This window comes from Geotrypetes seraphini, chromosome 19, assembly GCF_902459505.1.
Source record: "Geotrypetes seraphini chromosome 19, aGeoSer1.1, whole genome shotgun sequence".
Lineage (NCBI taxonomy): Eukaryota > Metazoa > Chordata > Amphibia > Gymnophiona > Dermophiidae > Geotrypetes > Geotrypetes seraphini.
This window is the reverse complement of record NC_047102.1, coordinates 37,267,299-37,284,025: the sequence shown is the minus strand read 5'-3', so window position 1 is coordinate 37,284,025 and position 16,727 is coordinate 37,267,299. Positions and strand designations below refer to the sequence as shown.

The following is a 16,727-nucleotide window of genomic DNA, read 5'->3' as shown; positions in this document are numbered from 1 at the left end:
AAAGATTAGGTTCTTACCTCTATAATTTTCTTTCTTGTAGATGTGTCTGGTAGTCCTTAACGCTAGGTTTATGCATCTGAATCCACAAGTTGCTTGCAGCATGAAATCACTCATCTTTCAATTCCTCCTTCTTCTTAGCAGGCTTGCTCCTGCCCCTTCAGTCTGTACAAAAGCAGTCAAGAACCACTGTAATGGAAGACATCACTGGAAGGAGGACAACGGGGAGAACTTCCCAACACTAGACTTTGGCTCTGCTCTAAAACAAGTTTAACATTATCAAAATTACACAAAACTGCGTGCAACCGGCACTAACATTTATGGAGCTCTTAGCATCTCTTCTAAGAAGCAGAAACTCAGACTCAAATTGAGACCAAAGGCAGGCAAAGCCCCCTCACAATCGCACCATCCGCAGACACTGGGGGACCCTGGCAGTCCAAATTAGCATTCTACAATAAGCTCACAAAATCCGGGGTAAAGTCATACACAGGAGATCCTGCTGACCCCAGCAAGGGCTTCCTGAAGGTCCCCTGGGCTCTGAGGCATTCACATGTCCGCGCCCAGCCAAATCTCCTTCGGAGGGCCCTGGGGATTGAACCACTTGCAGATCCCCAGACCTGGATGACCCAGAGGAGGCTGAGCCCAATGCCCCTGCCTCACCCCCCCTCTGCATGCTCCACAGCACATAGACACCCCTTGGCTAACCATCCAGCACAAACCTGGCATGAAACAGGGGTAGATAGGTCTGAGGGATCCATCCCCATTGATTTTAAACAAAATGAAGGGGTATGAGGCAGATGGGGACTTCAGAAAAAAAGATTGTTTAAAATTCAAGAAGGCCACTGTCAGCGAATTTGCACCATGAAAACAGCCGGGGGGGGGGGAGGGGGGGAGGGGAGGAGGCTCCTCTGAATTCAAAAGCTACAGGGATTCTGGAAGAAGGGGGCCTTAGCTCTGGCCCCAGAAACCTTCAATTTTACTCTTCCAAAACTCCCCCCTCCTGATTTTCCCCTTGGCTATAATAGCCTTATTCACTTTTTCCTGTAGTGTCTTGTCTACCTCAAGTCAGAAGTGCAACTTGAACAAATCGAGAAGAACTCTGCCTCACAAGTTCATACTACGAACTTTTGTCTTCGGACTGCCAGACCGATGTCAGACTAAGCCTTAGCCCCTGGAACTATCTCACTGTGAAGGGGGGGAGCACCACGCAGCTGGCCTACTATTAATCCTGGCCAAGCAGGGAAGGAGCCAAACAGCCTGAACTCAAGCTCCTGATAAATCAGGGATGTGAACAGCTACTCAGACGACGGCCCCTGAGCTCCAAAAAATATTACAGCAGGCTGGCTAAACAGGTGTCCCTGAGGGCTGATTCTGCCAGCAGCAGACTTCTGCCACGTGAATCTGCATCTTCTCCCAGGCAGAGGTCCTAACAAGAGGAAACCGCTGGGCACTGTGCCTCCAACTTAAAACGACAGGAAAATCCACAAAATAATAAAACCACAGAGCAGATCAGAAACACATCTAAGCAACTTGCTTGCAGAATAAAAACTGATGGAGAAGGAATAAGCCTGCTAGGAAGGAGGCAGAGTTGAAATATGAATAATTTCTATTCTGCAAGCAACTTGTAGGTTCAGATGCATAACCCTAGAGTTCAGGACTATTAGACACATTGCACTAAAAAGGACATTCTGTCTTGCATGTAAATGCTATGTCACCTATCAAGAATCTAGTTTTATTTTTTTACAGATCCTGTTCTGTTGGGAAAAAGTCTTAAAGACAGAGTTAAGATATGTCTAGTTTTCTAGCATATGATTAAAGAGACTGTTGTATGTAAACAGACCTAGCAGTTCTTACCTTGATAATATCTTTTCCAGTAGATAGGGATGGTATGCTGAACTGTAGGGTTGTCCATCTGTGCTTGTGAGCAGGCTGCAGAAGATGTCATCACAGCTTTTCAACTCCTCCTCCTTCTTCACAGTCTCTGCTGCCCCCTTCAGTCGGTACCAAAGTCAGTGACAGTCCTACAGAAGACAACAGGAGAAGAGGGGTATGGGGAATTCCCTGAAACCAGGTGTCTGATCTGCTCAGATGAATTTAAAACAATCACCGAATGAACAGTAATGTAGTTAAAACATTAACAAGCCTCTGAGAAGAACAATACATGTAAGAAAATACAAGTTAAACAAGAAACAAACATATATATACAGATTCTTCATAATCTGATAGTCTGACTGACAGAAAAGTCCTAGTTATGGAGCTCACTATTAAGCTTGAGTCAGAAAGCAGGCACATCAGATAGCTTGCTAGATAGGGGGTTCAGCATACCATTCCTATCTACTGGAAAATATATTATCAAGGTAAGAACCTAATCTTTTTTTCCAGTGCAATAGGGAAGGTTTGTTAAACCTAAGCAGTCCCCCAAAGTCTAGGGTGGAAGAGATGAGCCTGCATATAATACTGAAGACTCGAAAGTGGCATCCTCCTGTGCTATGTCCACTCTGTAGAATTTGGTGCAAGTATGAAGGGAGGACCAGTTGGCTGATCTACACATCTCCTCAGGAGGAATTGCCCTTGCTTCCACCCGAGGCCACTCCTCTTGTCAAATGTGCCTTCAATACGATAGGTGACTGAAGTTCAGACCTTTGCCTTTCTTCTTGAACCCCGTGGGGTGAAATGCAACCTAACCTCTTGGCCGACATGAAACGTTGAAACGACTTTTGGTAGGAAGGAGAGAACCCTATGCAAGGTCACTCCCACTTCTGTGATCCTGAGGAACGATAGGGATGCAATTCCGAGACTCTCCTGGCAGAATGTAATGGCCACCAAGAAGACTGCTTTGACCGAGAGATCCATGAGGGAGGCTTCCTCTAAGGGCTCATACGGCGCTCTACTGTGTCCCTCTAAGACTATATTAAAATTCCAGGATGGAAACAGGCCCACCTGGGGGCCGTAGTCTTAGAGTACCCTTCAAGAACCAGACTATGTCCAGATGGGCCGTTCGCATGAGAGACCTGCTACTTGAACTCTAAGGGACCCCAGTGACCCCATCCCTGATGTTTTCCCCACTACCTGTTCTTTTCTTTAAAATTATAGTTCCTCTCTTGTCATGTGTAAAGTCTGTCTATCAATGTTCTACCTATGTATTTTTATTGATGTACATCACTTTGAAAATTTTATATAAGCGTTTATCAAATTTTAAATAAAACTTGGAAACTTGGGATGCCACTGCCCTTTTGAAGGAATGCCAGTACCGATGAGATTGGGGCATTGCCTAGTTCTAACTTTGTTCTGCTGCACCAGCACTAAAACATTTCCCATGCCTTAGCATATGCCGAAACCGTCATTGGTGTTTTGGCTCGAAGGAGAGTAGCAATGACTACTTCTGAGTATCCTTTTTGGACTAGTCTGGATGAACTTGGAGACACTGCTCCTTTTGTAGCTGTAAATTCGTCAAACATGATTTCCCTTTCCTGAATCTATGTTGACTGGGTTTCATCAAGTCGTGTGTGTCCAAGTGCTGAACTATGCTATCCTTGATCAGTGATTCAATCATCTTGCCGGGGACAGACGTAAGACTCACAGGTCTATAGTTGCCCGGTTCTCCTCTCGACCCTTTTTTGAAAATTGGCGTGACGTTCGCTTTCCTCCAGTCGTCTGGTATCTGACCAGTTCTGATTGACAGGTTTGCAAGTTTTTGCAATAACTCTCCGATTTCAACCTTCAATTCCTTCAAGACTCTCGGGTGAATTTCATCCGGTCCAGGGGATTTGTCACTTTTAAGTTTGTCGATCTGGTAGTATATCTGATCTAAGTTCACTTCAACTGTGGTGAGGCTGTCCTCTATTTCTCCTGTAAACAGTTTCTCCGCTTCAGGTATTGTTGAGGTGTCCTCCTTCGTAAAGACGGACGCAAAGAAGGAATTTAGTTTGTCTGCGATTTGTTTATCTTCCTTGATGTACCCTTTTCTTCCCTTGTCGTCCAGGGGTCCCACTGCCTCTTTTGCAGGTTTTTTCCCTTTCACATATCTAAAGAAGGGCTTGAAGTTTTTGGCCTCCCGGGCTATTTTTTCCTCATAGTCCTGTTTTGCATCCCTCACCGCCTTGTGACATTTCTTCTGTTCATCTTTATGTTTGTTCCAGGCTTCAGTTGTCTTCGTGCATTTCCATTTTTTGAAAGAGTCCTTCTTTTCTTTTATGGCTTCCTTCACCTGTATGGTAAGCCATGCCGGTTCTCCTTTGCCTTTAGTTCTCCGATCTTTGGAAATCCTCAGAATGTAGAGATCTTGTGCTTCTGCAATAGTATTTTTCAATAGGCACCATGCCTGATCTACTGTTTCAAGTTTGTCCACCATCTTCTCAAGTCGTGCAAACATACTTTCTTACAAACATACGGAGGAAGTAGAAGCCAAACTAGAATATACAGCCAGGGCTGCAGCGGTCAAAACGGTAGTCAGGAAGGCCAAACTTCGAGTGGAAGAAACTTTAGAGAAGAACCTCAAGAAGGGAGACAAATCCTTCTTCAGGTACATTAGCGACAGGAAAAGAAAGACAGACGGGATAATTCGCCTAAAAACACCAGATGGGAAGTACGTGGAATCAGATTCCGATAAAGCTGAACTTCTGAATGAGTACTTCTGCTCGGTCTTCACCAGCGAGGCACGGTCCACACTTACAGACATAGCAAAGAGCGGAAGACCCATTTTGGAATTTTGAGTTCACACCTGGAGACATCTACTGCAAACTGACAACACTCAAGGTGAATAAAGCCATGGGACCGGACAATCTACACCTCAGAGTACTCAGGGAGTTGGGTGATGTCCTGGTGGAACCGCTAGCCGTTCTCTTAGAAACATAGAAACATAGAAATAGACGTCAGATAAGGGCCCACGGCCCATCTAGTCTGCCCACCTTAATGTCCCTCCCCTACCTTTGCCCTGTGAATAGATCCCATGTGCCGATCCCATTTGGCCTTAAAATCAGGCACGCTGCTGGCCTCAATCACCTGTAGTGGAAGACTATTCCAGCGATCAACCACTCTTTCAGTGAAAAAGAATTTCCTGGTGTCACCTCGTAGTTTCCCGCCCCTGATTTTCAACGGATGCCCTCTTGTTGTCGTGGGACCCTTGAAAAAGAAGATATCTTCCTCCGCCTCGATGAGGCCCGTAAGATACTTGAACGTCTCGATCATGTCCCCCCTCTCTCTGTGCTCCTCGAGCGAGTATAGCTGTAATTTGTCAAGCCGTTTTTCGTATGGTAGATCCTTGAGTCCCGAGACCATCCGGGTGGCCATTCTTTGCACCGACTCCAGTCTCAGCACATCCTTGCGATAATGCGGCCTCCAGAATTGCACACAGTATTCCAGGTGGGGCCTCACCATGGATCTATACAATGGCATAATGACTTCCGCCTTACGACTGACGAAACCCCTTCATATGCAGCCCATGATTTGTCTTGCCTTGGACGAAGCCTGCTCCACTTGATTGGCAGACTTCATGTCCTCACTGACGATTACCCCCAAGTCTCGTTCTGCTACCGTTTTTGCTAGGATCTCGCCATTAAGGGTATAAGACTTGCATGGATTCTGGCTGCCCAGGTGCATAACTTTGCATTTTTTGGCATTGAAGTTGAGTTGCCATGTCCTAGACCATCGCTCCAGTAGGAGTAGGTCGTGCATCATGTTGTCGGGCACTGAATCTTCGTCTGTTGTGCATTTGCCCACTACATTACTCAGTTTGGCGTCATCGGCGAATAATGTTATTTTACCTCGAAGCCCTTCTGCCAAGTCTCTTATAAAGATGTTGAATAGGATTGGGCCCAAGACTGAGCCCTGTGGTACTCCACTAATCACCTCTGTCATTTCGGAGGGGGTGCCGTTCACCACCACCCTTTGGAGCCTACCTCCAAGCCAGCTCCCAACCCATTTCGTCAATGTGTTACCTAATCCTATAGAACTCATCTTGCTCAGTAACCTGCGGTGTGGTACGCTATCGAATGCTTTGCTAAAGTCCAGGTACACGATGTCCAGGGACTCCCCTATATCCAGCTTCCCCGTTACCCAGTCAAAGAAGCTGATCAGGTTGGATTGGCAGGATCTCCCCTTAGTAAATCCATGTTGTCGGGGATCCCGTAGATTCTCCTCATCCAGGATCTTATCTAATTGGTGTTTGATTAGAGTTTCCATTAGTTTGCTCACTATCGATGTTAGACTCACTGGTCTGTAGTTTGCTGTCTCCATCTTTGAGCCTTTCTTGTGGAGTGGAAAGTATGGGGAGAGTACCCATGGACTGGAAAACGGCTAACGTCGTTCCACTGCACAAAAAAGATTGCAGAGCGGAGGCTGCAAATTACAGACCGGTGAGTCTAACATCAATAGTGTGTAAACTCATGGAAACACTAATCAAACGTAAAATAGACACGATCCTGAATGAGGAGAATCTATGGGATCTCAGTCAACATGGATTTACCAAGGGTAGGTCCTGCCAATCCAATCTCATCAGCTTCTTTGACTGGGTAACAAGAAAGCTGGACTTGGGAGAATCCCTAGACGTAGTTTACCTAGACTTCAGTAAAGCTTTCAATAGCGTCCCTCACCGTAGGCTGTTGAGCAAGATGAAATCGATGGGGTTGGGAGAAATGCTAACTGCATGAGTCAAGGATTGGCTAAGTGGTAGACTTCAGAGGGTGGTGGTTAACAGTACCCTCTCTAAAATGTCAGAAGTGACAAGTGGAGTACCGCAGGGCTCAGTCTTGGGCCCGCTCCTTTTCAACTTATTCATAGGGGACCTGACTCAGGGGCTTCAAGGTAAAATAACACTATTCGCTGACGACGCCAAACTATGTAACATAGTGAGCGGCTCCGATTTACACGATAGTATGATGCAGGACCTGTTTTTGTTGGAACGTTGGTCATCTACCTGGCAGCTGGGCTTCAACGCCAAGAAATGCAAGGTCATGCACCTCGGCAGTAGAAATCCGTGCAGAACTTACACCTTAAATGGTGAGACCTTAGCTAGGACTGTGACAGAATGAGATTTGGGAGTGATCATCAGTGCAGATATGAAAACTGCCAATCAAGTGGAGAAGGCTTCATCTAAGGCAAGACGAATGTTAGGTTGTATCCGCAGAAGTTTCGTCAGCCGGAAGCCTGAGGTCATCATGCCGTTATACAGAACCATGGTGAGACCACATCTGGAATACTGTGTGCAATTCTGGAGGCCACATTACTGTAAAGATGTGCTAAGAGTAGAGTCGGTTCAGCAGATGGCCACCAGGATGGTCTCGGGGCTCAAGGATCTCTCTTACGAAGAGAGGCTGAACAAATTGCGGCTCTACTCTCTCGAGGAACGTAGGGAGAGGGGAGACATGATTGAGACATTTAAATACATCACCAGACGTATCGAGGTGGAAGAAGATATTTTCCTTCTCCAAGGACCCTCAGCCACAAGAGGGCATCCGCTTAAACTTAGGGGCGGGAAATTTCATAGTGACACCGAAAGAGTGGTTGATCATTGGAACAAGCTTCTGATACAGGTAATCGAGGCCAACAGCGTGCCAGATTTTAAGGGTAAATGGGATGCCCATGTGGGATCCCTAAGAGGGTGGAATTAAGGATGGGTCATTAGGAGCGGGATCTCCAGGAAAGCAGACTTAGGGGGGTGGGTCTGTGGAGTGGGCAGACTTGATGGGCTATGGCCCTTATCTGCCGTCATTTTTCTATGTTTCTCAGGGCCACGTTGACATGCTTGAGATACAGGATGGGTTTTCACCCCTCTGAGCCTTTCTTGAGCATGACAAAGTATATGGCGTATCTGTCAGATCCCAAGTCTCGTGCTGGCAAAGATTTAGAGGTTCAGGGGTGGGAAGGGATGGAGCAAGTGTGGCATGGTGGCGCAGGAGTGTGTGGGCGCCTCCCACCCTCACTACGCCACCGAGATCAAGTGCTGGAGAAATAGTATTGCAGTCTGCTTCAGCTCCTTTAAAATGTAGCTGGATCTAAAGGGGTTTTCTGCCTCAATCTGCTGGTCAGCTGAAATGCCGAAATCTTCAGGCAGTCAGTCAGACTGTAGTTGGACTGATCTTCTCCCCCCTCCCCCCAGACACAGCGGATGCAGAAAAGATAGGGGGGGGAGGCAAAATTGCAGCTGGCACCCTGAGCACCCCGAAGGATGCTATTGATGACTAGCAGCCTGTCCTCAAGCTCCTGACTATGTTATGGAAGCGAGTAAGCATTGAGGGCCCAGAACCCCGAGCTCTACAAATCTTCAGCAGACTTACTGCACAGATCCCCAAAGGATATAACTGCCAGCTGCAGACTAAAGTCTGCTCCTCTCCAAGCAACCACAGCAGTCTCTTGAACCGCATAATAATCACAAACTGAAAAACTGCAAAATAAAGAAATAAAAGGTGCACATCAGAACACCACCTTCATGCTCGTTTGCAAAAGGAAGACCTGAAGGGGGCAGCAGAAACCATGGAGAAGGAGAAAGTTGCTCATGAGCACATATAGACAACCCTACGGTTCAGCATACCATCCCTATTGCACTGGAATACTGGTTCTTATTAGTATCCGCTCTTCTCCCCATTAAAGTGGTCTTCAAATATCATTATGATTTATGTATGTGACAAGTTGTTTTCGTTTTCTTCTTGAAATAGGTTTGTATTAATATCAGGATTGCTTTGCTTTTGTGATGTACATATGTGATTAAAATTCAATTTTACAAAAAGGACATGCTTTACCTCACAGGGGCAACTGAGCTCTTGCATGATCTCTCACCATTTGAATACATTTGAACAGGCAGTAGCCACTGTATTAAGAAGTGGTACACATCTCCCTCATTATTCGCGGGGGGATAGGGACAGAGCCGGACCGTGAATAGGGAAATACTGAGAATATCCGGCTCTGACCTGCACCCGCCTCCCTCAAGCCTTCCTCTGGCATCCTGGCCTTACCTGGTGGTCTAATGGGCTTTCGGGGCAGGAGCGATCTTCCTACGCTCCTGCCCTGTGCAGATCGGCAATAGGAAATGACTGCTGTGAGTTCCCGTAGTCTCTCGAGACTACGGCGGGAGCATAGGAAGATTGCTCCTGCCCCCAAAATCCTGCTAGACCACCAGGTAAGGCCGGGATGCCGGGGGGAAGGCAAAAATATGGGGATTTTTTCCCCTCCCCCCCCCCAAAAAAAAATTGCAATTATGTGTAATCACGAGTGCGGAAACCGCGAATGGGGAGGGGGAAGTGTATACTTTGTTAGGCTGATGTCTGTCTCTTCCTCATTTAGATGTAGGGGATGAGAAATAGAAAGGACAATAGCTTCAGTAACCCATGGATTCAGTAGGAGAAATGTCTGCATTATTTAGCATTTCCCTTCCAACTGCTTACAAATGATCAGTGAAGATATCCAAAAAAGTGAAAGTTATCTGTATTTGTCTTTTCTTTATTTTGGCTGAGATTTTCTCATTTTCCTATATAAAAATTGCTGGATTTCTTTTCATTGTGTTAGACTTGAAATTTATTTAAAGAATGTAAAGTGTAAAAAAAAAAAAATATGGATAACAACCTTAGTTTCTGGATAAATAAATGTCAAGCAATTAGGAATATTTTTGTGTTTTCCTAAGCAATAGTAAGCTTCTATGAACTGAGGCAACCTTTTTTCATCATTAAAGAATTTATTGAGCATTCCCAGAATATACACCTGCTAGATAGAGATAAAGGATTCACTTTCTTTTTTCCCAAGCTATATTCCCCTCCTTTCTACTTCTTTGGCGAGTAGTTGCAGTCACCAAGACAACGGAAGACATTCTGAGGCCATGAAACAAGAACTTGACTGATATTAAAGTTGGTCATTCTAGCTACCAATTCCACGATAATGGTGACCAATGATGTCGTGATGAAGTGTCCCTGAACTCTCTAGTGATGGTACTTACCTGAGCAGTCCCCCGGGTGGTGAATAGGCATAGCACTTTAAGGATGGGTACTGTGGGCGCAAAAGGAAGGAAAGTATGGCAGCTGTTCCTGCGCCTAATGAGTGTCCCACCACGATTAGGCCATAGTGTTTAGTTCCTCTTCCCTATCAAACAAACAAATAGGAATACAGCTATCTGAAAATCTGCAACAACCTTCTCGTCTTCACTGTGGACAGTCTGGCTGCATCTTCCTCCTTAACCTTCCAATGTCATTGCAAAATTACTCACTGCATCTTTTATATAACTCTTCCATCTGTTCTGCAAACACCACTGAGCACATTGCTTTCAATGATTTTATGATGAGGATAGAAACATTTCATTTGTCATTGTATTAACCCTTCTTTTTCTCACTATAAACTTGGAAACTGTGATGTAAAAGAGAGAAGTCAGTACAGGCATACATATAAAGAAACATAGAAAATCGCAGGAAATAAAGGCATCGAGGTCCATCTAATCTGCCCAATTCTCTTCTTACTGCAGCACTGGAGATCCTAGTTTTCCTTCTCTTCTTCACAACTAAGGATTCCTCTATGCTTATTCCAAACTTTCTTGAAACGTTACTATTTTTGCCTCTAACCACTGAGAAAAAAAATACTGAATCGAATGTTACTCCTCAATTTACTAGTACTTCCTTTGAACCTCATGATTTCTGGTTATAGAATTTACTTCCCAATAAATGTTTGTTTCTTGTAAATTACTTATATCTTTGAAGGATGCAAACGTATACTGTAAGACTTTTAGTGTAGGCTTGTCATCTTGTCTAGACTGTATCTGTTTATATTGTTTTGGAGGAAAGTCCTTCAAATTGGAACAAATACTCTAGACCAGTGTTTTTCAACTTTTTTACACCTATGGACCGGCAGAAATAAAATAATTATTCTGTGGACCGGCATCGGTCCGTGGACCGGCGGTTGAAGAACACTGGGCTAAGTCATGGGCCAGACCTCGCCCATCTCTACCCAATCTCCACCCCAGACCACACCCCCATAATAGTACTAATTGCAGCTTGCACATCTCGTGCCTCATCTGGAAGCCATCCCTCTGACGTTGCAACGTCAGAGAGAAGGCTTCCAGTTCAGGCGCAGGATGCCCGTAGGAGCCACTGCCCATGGCTTTGTGCACTGAATCAGTTAGGAAGAGGGAGCTGGTTTGAAGATAACGCCGCATCGATCGCACCGTGGACCGGCGGTTGAAGAACACTGTTTTGGGCCTGATGCACGTGCTGGTCCTGTGGACCGACAGGAATTTCTGTGGACCGGCACCGGTCCATGAACCGGTGGTTGAAGAACACTGCTCTAGACTAAAGTCTCTCAAATGTCACAGCAGAAAAGCAGAAAAAATTAGGATATAATGCTTCTGAATGGGTCATCACGCTGTACACCCTAGCATTCCTCTGGTTCTGGCCACTGCATTGCTACACTCCAAGATCTCTCTCTCCTCTTCTGGTTTACATCACTATCACTATATATATTCCTGTATCCCAAATGCACAACTCTGGCAAGTACCAAATCTCATTTTACCAAGTAAATTTTTTCTTGGTATAAACTTCTTGACAGACATTATTTCAAACCTTCCCATGATCACCCAAAACTTACTGTCTCATTCTCCCATTAAAACTTCCCTTTCCTTAAATTCGCTCCTGTTCTAGGAGGGATATGTATTAGTCTATACCAGTGGTTCCCAAACCTGTCCTGGGGGACCCCCAGCCAGTCAGGTTTTCAAGATATCCCTAATGAATATGCATGAGAGAGATTTGCATACCTGTCACTTCTATTATATGCAAATCTCTCTCATGCATATTCATTAGGGATATCTTGAAAACCTGACTGGCTGGGGGTCCCCCAGGACAGGTTTGGGAACCACTGGTCTATACAGTGCAATAATAATACAATTATGCACTTGGAAACAGAACATGATGTACCTGTTTGATGTTTGATATATGAAATAACTATTTTATGAAGTTAAAACTGTTCTTTTATTTACAAAACTTTTTGATCATATATTTTATTAATGTTATTTTTCCATTTTTTTGGATAAAATATATACAATAGCATGTTTACTAAGAAAATGTTTTTTTTAACATGGAACAGCAGCTCACCAGGTCACGCCCAAAGGCCTGGGACAGCACCATTTCTTGTTCCAACTTCTTTTTAATATATTCAGCTGATAGCACCATTCCCTATGGGGCAAAGCAATCGAATATCACAATCAAAGTCAAAAGTACTAAATGAAAGAGTGAGAAACAGAAAGAAATAAAAACAGAAAAGGAAACCAATAAGCAGAAGAGTAGCAAGATGGATGATGGGAGAAGATAGATAAGTGGGGGAACAGATCAAAGAAAGAAGATCCAAAAGCACAAATGTGCACACAAGTAAACAGCAAATGAAACAATATGACAAAGTACTAATGTGAGAGACCTGAGCATTGTACCTTATGTCCCAGCCAGGTTCCATGATGCCCCTCTACTGGCAAACGCTCTGCATCCCCTGTGAGGTCAGTTAGGGCATCCTAAAGTACAAATAAACACAAGTGAAAAAGGATTTAATTAAATGAGAAGAGCAAGAAGAGGAGTGAAAAACAGGAAAGTCTGACAAAATACTGCAAATGTCCCTGGATGACCTTTTGTGTACTTGTTTGAAGGGAACTGAAGGGCACTTATGAGGGTCTTGAGGACAGTAGCTGAATGGATCTGTTGGATGTAGTATCTTGGACAATATTCTGCACTGGACATTTACCTTTGGTGAAAGGGTTCCTCGAATGCTAATTACTACCCTTTTCTTGTCATGATCCACAGCCACAAAAAAAGGGGTTTCATAAACCTAGAGAGAAAGAGCAATTCAGTAAAGTTCTGTTTAATGCCTACTGTACAGGTTCTGAATAGCAAATTCATGTACCCATTTTTACCTAAGCTGGTTTCAAACAGCCACACAGATGAATACTGTCAAAATGGGACCAATACGCTAGTTCTGCTCTCTCTAAAAATAAATTACCTAGTAGCTCATTAATCAAGTCAGTGTTATGCAAAAGGTTTTATGGTATAATACCAACACAGTTCAGCACAAAAGCTGAATCTGGCACATGAGACAAGACAGATGCTTATGAATCAGTGTTCAGTGGAGCCACATCAGGACAAAGGACTAGATTCACTAAACCTTCCGATCCTGTCCAGACGATCACAAAACCAGTTTTGCTGGTTTTGCAATCGTTCCACGACCCGATTCACTAAACAGCTTCCCGATCAATCGCCGATCTGATCCACCCATGCAAATGAGGGGAAATGGCATGCAAAAGTAGGAAGCCATCGATTCACCAAGCAGAAGAAGAAATACTATTTGAGTCTGCTGATCCGAAAAGAAGCGACTGCCCTGAAATATCAGTATCGAGGTTATAACCCCATATAAAACAACCATCAAAATTAAAAATAAAACTGTAAAGTATCTTTACGTATGCATAAGAATTCCTTTTTTTATATATTATGTAAAAAGCGCATTGCGAACCCGTGGTTTTAAACCGCAATTTTAACCCGCGGGTTTAAAACGTGTTCTGTTTGATAATTTGGCTACACAAAATAATTCACTGCGTCGGTCACAAATCATTCCTTTTTAAAAATGTCCAACTCATAGGGCCAGCAAAAGTAAACTGCAGCTACCCACCCCCCTTTCTTGTGCTTTGCCGCCAACGATGTGCGGGAATAAACCCCGCCCACTAACTACCTAGTAAGGGCGAAGAGCTAGCGCATGCATAAACTGCATCAATATATGCCATTGAAAAAAAAAAAACCAGGCAGGAACCAGAAAGGAACAAGGGAGGAATGGAGGGCTGGGTTCAAGGCAGGGCACATGAATATAACACACATACAAACACACCCTGTTTATATTCGAGTCAGCCTTTTTGCCTCTTTTTGGGGAAAAAAAGGTGACCTTGGTTTATATTCGGGGTGGTTTGTATTGGAGTATATATGGTATCCTAGTTTCCCTTTTGGTTGTTACTTGCTTGTTAATAAATCTGCTTTTATTTATTTGTTTATTTTTAATTATTTGGAACTTGTGTCAGTGTATCCAGGTGACAGTAAGTATACACTGAAACATAGGATCCTGTGCTGACTATTGCTATCACTGCTGCTGCCTTTGTGCTTTAGAAAGTCTGGGTTAGAAGAAAGAAAGAGGAGAGAGCACTGAAGGAGGGGGGGGGTCTACCCCCCCCTCCCATTTCCCCCCCCCCATTTTCATCTCCATCTGGAATTACATGAATTTGTAAGCATCAAAATGGAGTGAAACTGCATAAAGGTTTGGGAAACATCAACTTACGGCATCATGACAGGAAGTGTACACAATATCAACCGAGGTCACATTTTCATCAAGGAAATGACGGCGGATGGCAATGGCATTGCAACCACAGCAGTTGTCCTCTTCAATGGTGACACCAGGTGCATAGCGTGGACGAGATGAACACCAACAGCAGCACCTGCTGACAAAGACAAGAGACAGGTCTGTGAGGCAAAGTATATGATTCACATGGGAAGATAAAGAGAATAGCACAATATTCTAATTAGAGAAGTGAAAAAGGGGAAGATGAAGAATAGAGAGCATGGAGAAGTGTGGTATCTGGATAAGAGGAAGGGAGACAGATCAACAATGGGTACAGTGTCCAAGTTACAGGGAGGAAGAGAGAGAGATGGATTAGGCCTATTTCACAGAGAAATGCCAGTGGGAAGACAATTAGATAGAGTTGAAGTGAAGCAAACAAATTAGTCAGTACATCATGCTGGATTCAGAGAGAATGAGAGAGAGAGAGAGAGAAAAGGAAGAGATTCAGTGAATGGCTTGGAAATAAAGAATAAATGGAGAGAAAGAAAATGGAAGCACGGTACATGACTGAAGCGCAAAAAAAAAAAAAAAGAATAAAAAAAGACAGTAAACAATTCGTTAAAGGAGAAGAGTTGCATAAAATAGAAAATTAAATTCAGAGACCGCAAAAGTTACTTATCTGCAACAGGTGTTCTCTGAAGACAGTGGTTTACCAGTTGCACAAGTGATCTGATTATATATGGCACCGAATAGACACCTTATTATATATACTCAAACTAGTCTTTTAGCCCGTTATATTAACGGGTGCTAGAATATATGTCTGTCTGTCTTTCTTTCTGTCTGTCTCTCTCCCTGCCCCTGTGGCTTTCTTCCTTTCTTTCTGTCTCCCTCTCTCCCGCTGTCTTTCTTTCTATCTGTCTCTCTCCTTGCCCCCTAAGCAGCAGCATTTCTCTCCCCCTCTATTTCCCTGTGCAGCAGCATTTCCCTCCCCCACCCCACTTCCCTGTGCAACAGCAGCAGCAGTATTTCCCTCCCCTCCACTTCTCTGTGCAGCAGCAGCATTTCCCTCCCCCACTACCCTGTGCAGAAGTTGAAGCAGCATTCCCTCTCCCTCCATTTCCCTGTGCAGCAGCATTTCCCTCCCCCACCCCACTTCCCTGTGCAGCAGCATTTCCCTCTCACTCCACTTCTCTGTGCAGCAGTGGTATTTTCATCCTCCTCCACGTCCCTGTGCATCAGCAGCAGCATTTTCCCCTACCCCCCCTTCACTTCCCGTGGCCTAGCCGGCTCCCTTAGTCCCTTGCCGGAGTTTATTTTTAAGTTTAAAGGTGCCGCGGCGGCTCCTCTCATGATCGCCACCTGCATCGGAAGCCTTCTCCGACGCAGGTGCGGCTCGTGAGAGGAGCCGCGGCAGCGGCTTTTAAACTAAAAAATAAACTTCGGTCAGGCATGAAGTGTAAGGGAGCCGGCAAGACCGCACATCACCTTGGGGTCTGCGAGAGAGGGACCGTTGTATGTGCGCATGCACACTCCTGCTGGCCACGGACCTACAGATCACGCAGGTAAGAGTGTGCATGCGCGCTTAGCGTTTTATTATAGTAGATACAAGCCATCTCTAATATAAACCGAGGTAACCTTTCAACCCAAAAAGGAGGAAAAAAGGTTGACTCGAATGTAAACCAGAGTACGACTCTAGTCAATTTTGTCTCAAAGAGTGCAGATAGCAGTTCTGGTATAGACCTGGTAGAAGAATAAACTTTCCACCAAAGCTCTTTGGAGAATGATGCTGGAAGCTGAACCTCGGAAAACCAACACAGATTTGGGGGGTGGGGTAGGGGTTAAGCTCATATCCAGATGTAGCTGCTTGGGAACCCTCAGCATGCCAATGCTTTGGAGTTTCTCCTTAATGCTGGCCTTCTCCAGCTCTTTTGTTAAGTGTTTAGGATCCTTTGGCTCAATGCCTATGTCTATACCCAGAATTGAGGAGCAAAAGATATTGAGGACCTCCTAGGCATGGCCTAAATAGCAACATTGGTACAGATCACTTGTCTCTGCATTTAGACTTCAACACCAATATGATTATATTGGACTCTTTCTTTTTGATAGCATAAGCTAACAACATGAACCTCCAAGTCCAATTTGCTCTATGCAGCCTGAGGCTTTGTAGCTTTGCTACAGCTACTTGTGGCAAATACTGTGATGATATGAAGCTGCTAGACTGTTTCTCTGCTATGGTATGGAAAATGAGAAAATTATGTTTCTTATTTGATAATATTTTTAGTCATGCCAGACCAGTTCAGAACGAATGGGTTATGTCCATCTACCAGCAGATGGAGACAGAGAAAAAAATAGTCCTAAGAGCTTCACCCTTTAAGGGTATCATGCAGCCTGGAACGTTCAGTAGTTAAAATAGTCAAGCAATGGTGCTCATAACAATTGAATCTATACTGTTAACATTACAG

General features: G+C 44.4%; 1 protein-coding gene across 3 annotated transcripts in view; it reads right to left on the bottom strand.

Annotated features, from left to right (window-relative positions):
* DAGLA (diacylglycerol lipase alpha) overlaps positions 1-16,727 on the bottom strand; it is a 98,125-nt gene that overhangs the window by 25,053 nt on the left and 56,345 nt on the right. For 2 of the 3 annotated variants that reach the window (XM_033928507.1, XM_033928510.1), the window contains exons 10-14: positions 14,266-14,425; positions 12,694-12,777; positions 12,389-12,466; positions 12,057-12,137; positions 9,920-10,062 (exon numbers count right to left, since the gene is read on the bottom strand). In XM_033928507.1, coding sequence (XP_033784398.1) covers positions 9,920-10,062; positions 12,057-12,137; positions 12,389-12,466; positions 12,694-12,777; positions 14,266-14,425 — 546 coding nt within the window. The remainder of the gene's footprint in view (positions 1-9,919; positions 10,063-12,056; positions 12,138-12,388; positions 12,467-12,693; positions 12,778-14,265; positions 14,426-16,727) is intronic. The other variant, XM_033928508.1, reaches the window with a different exon arrangement.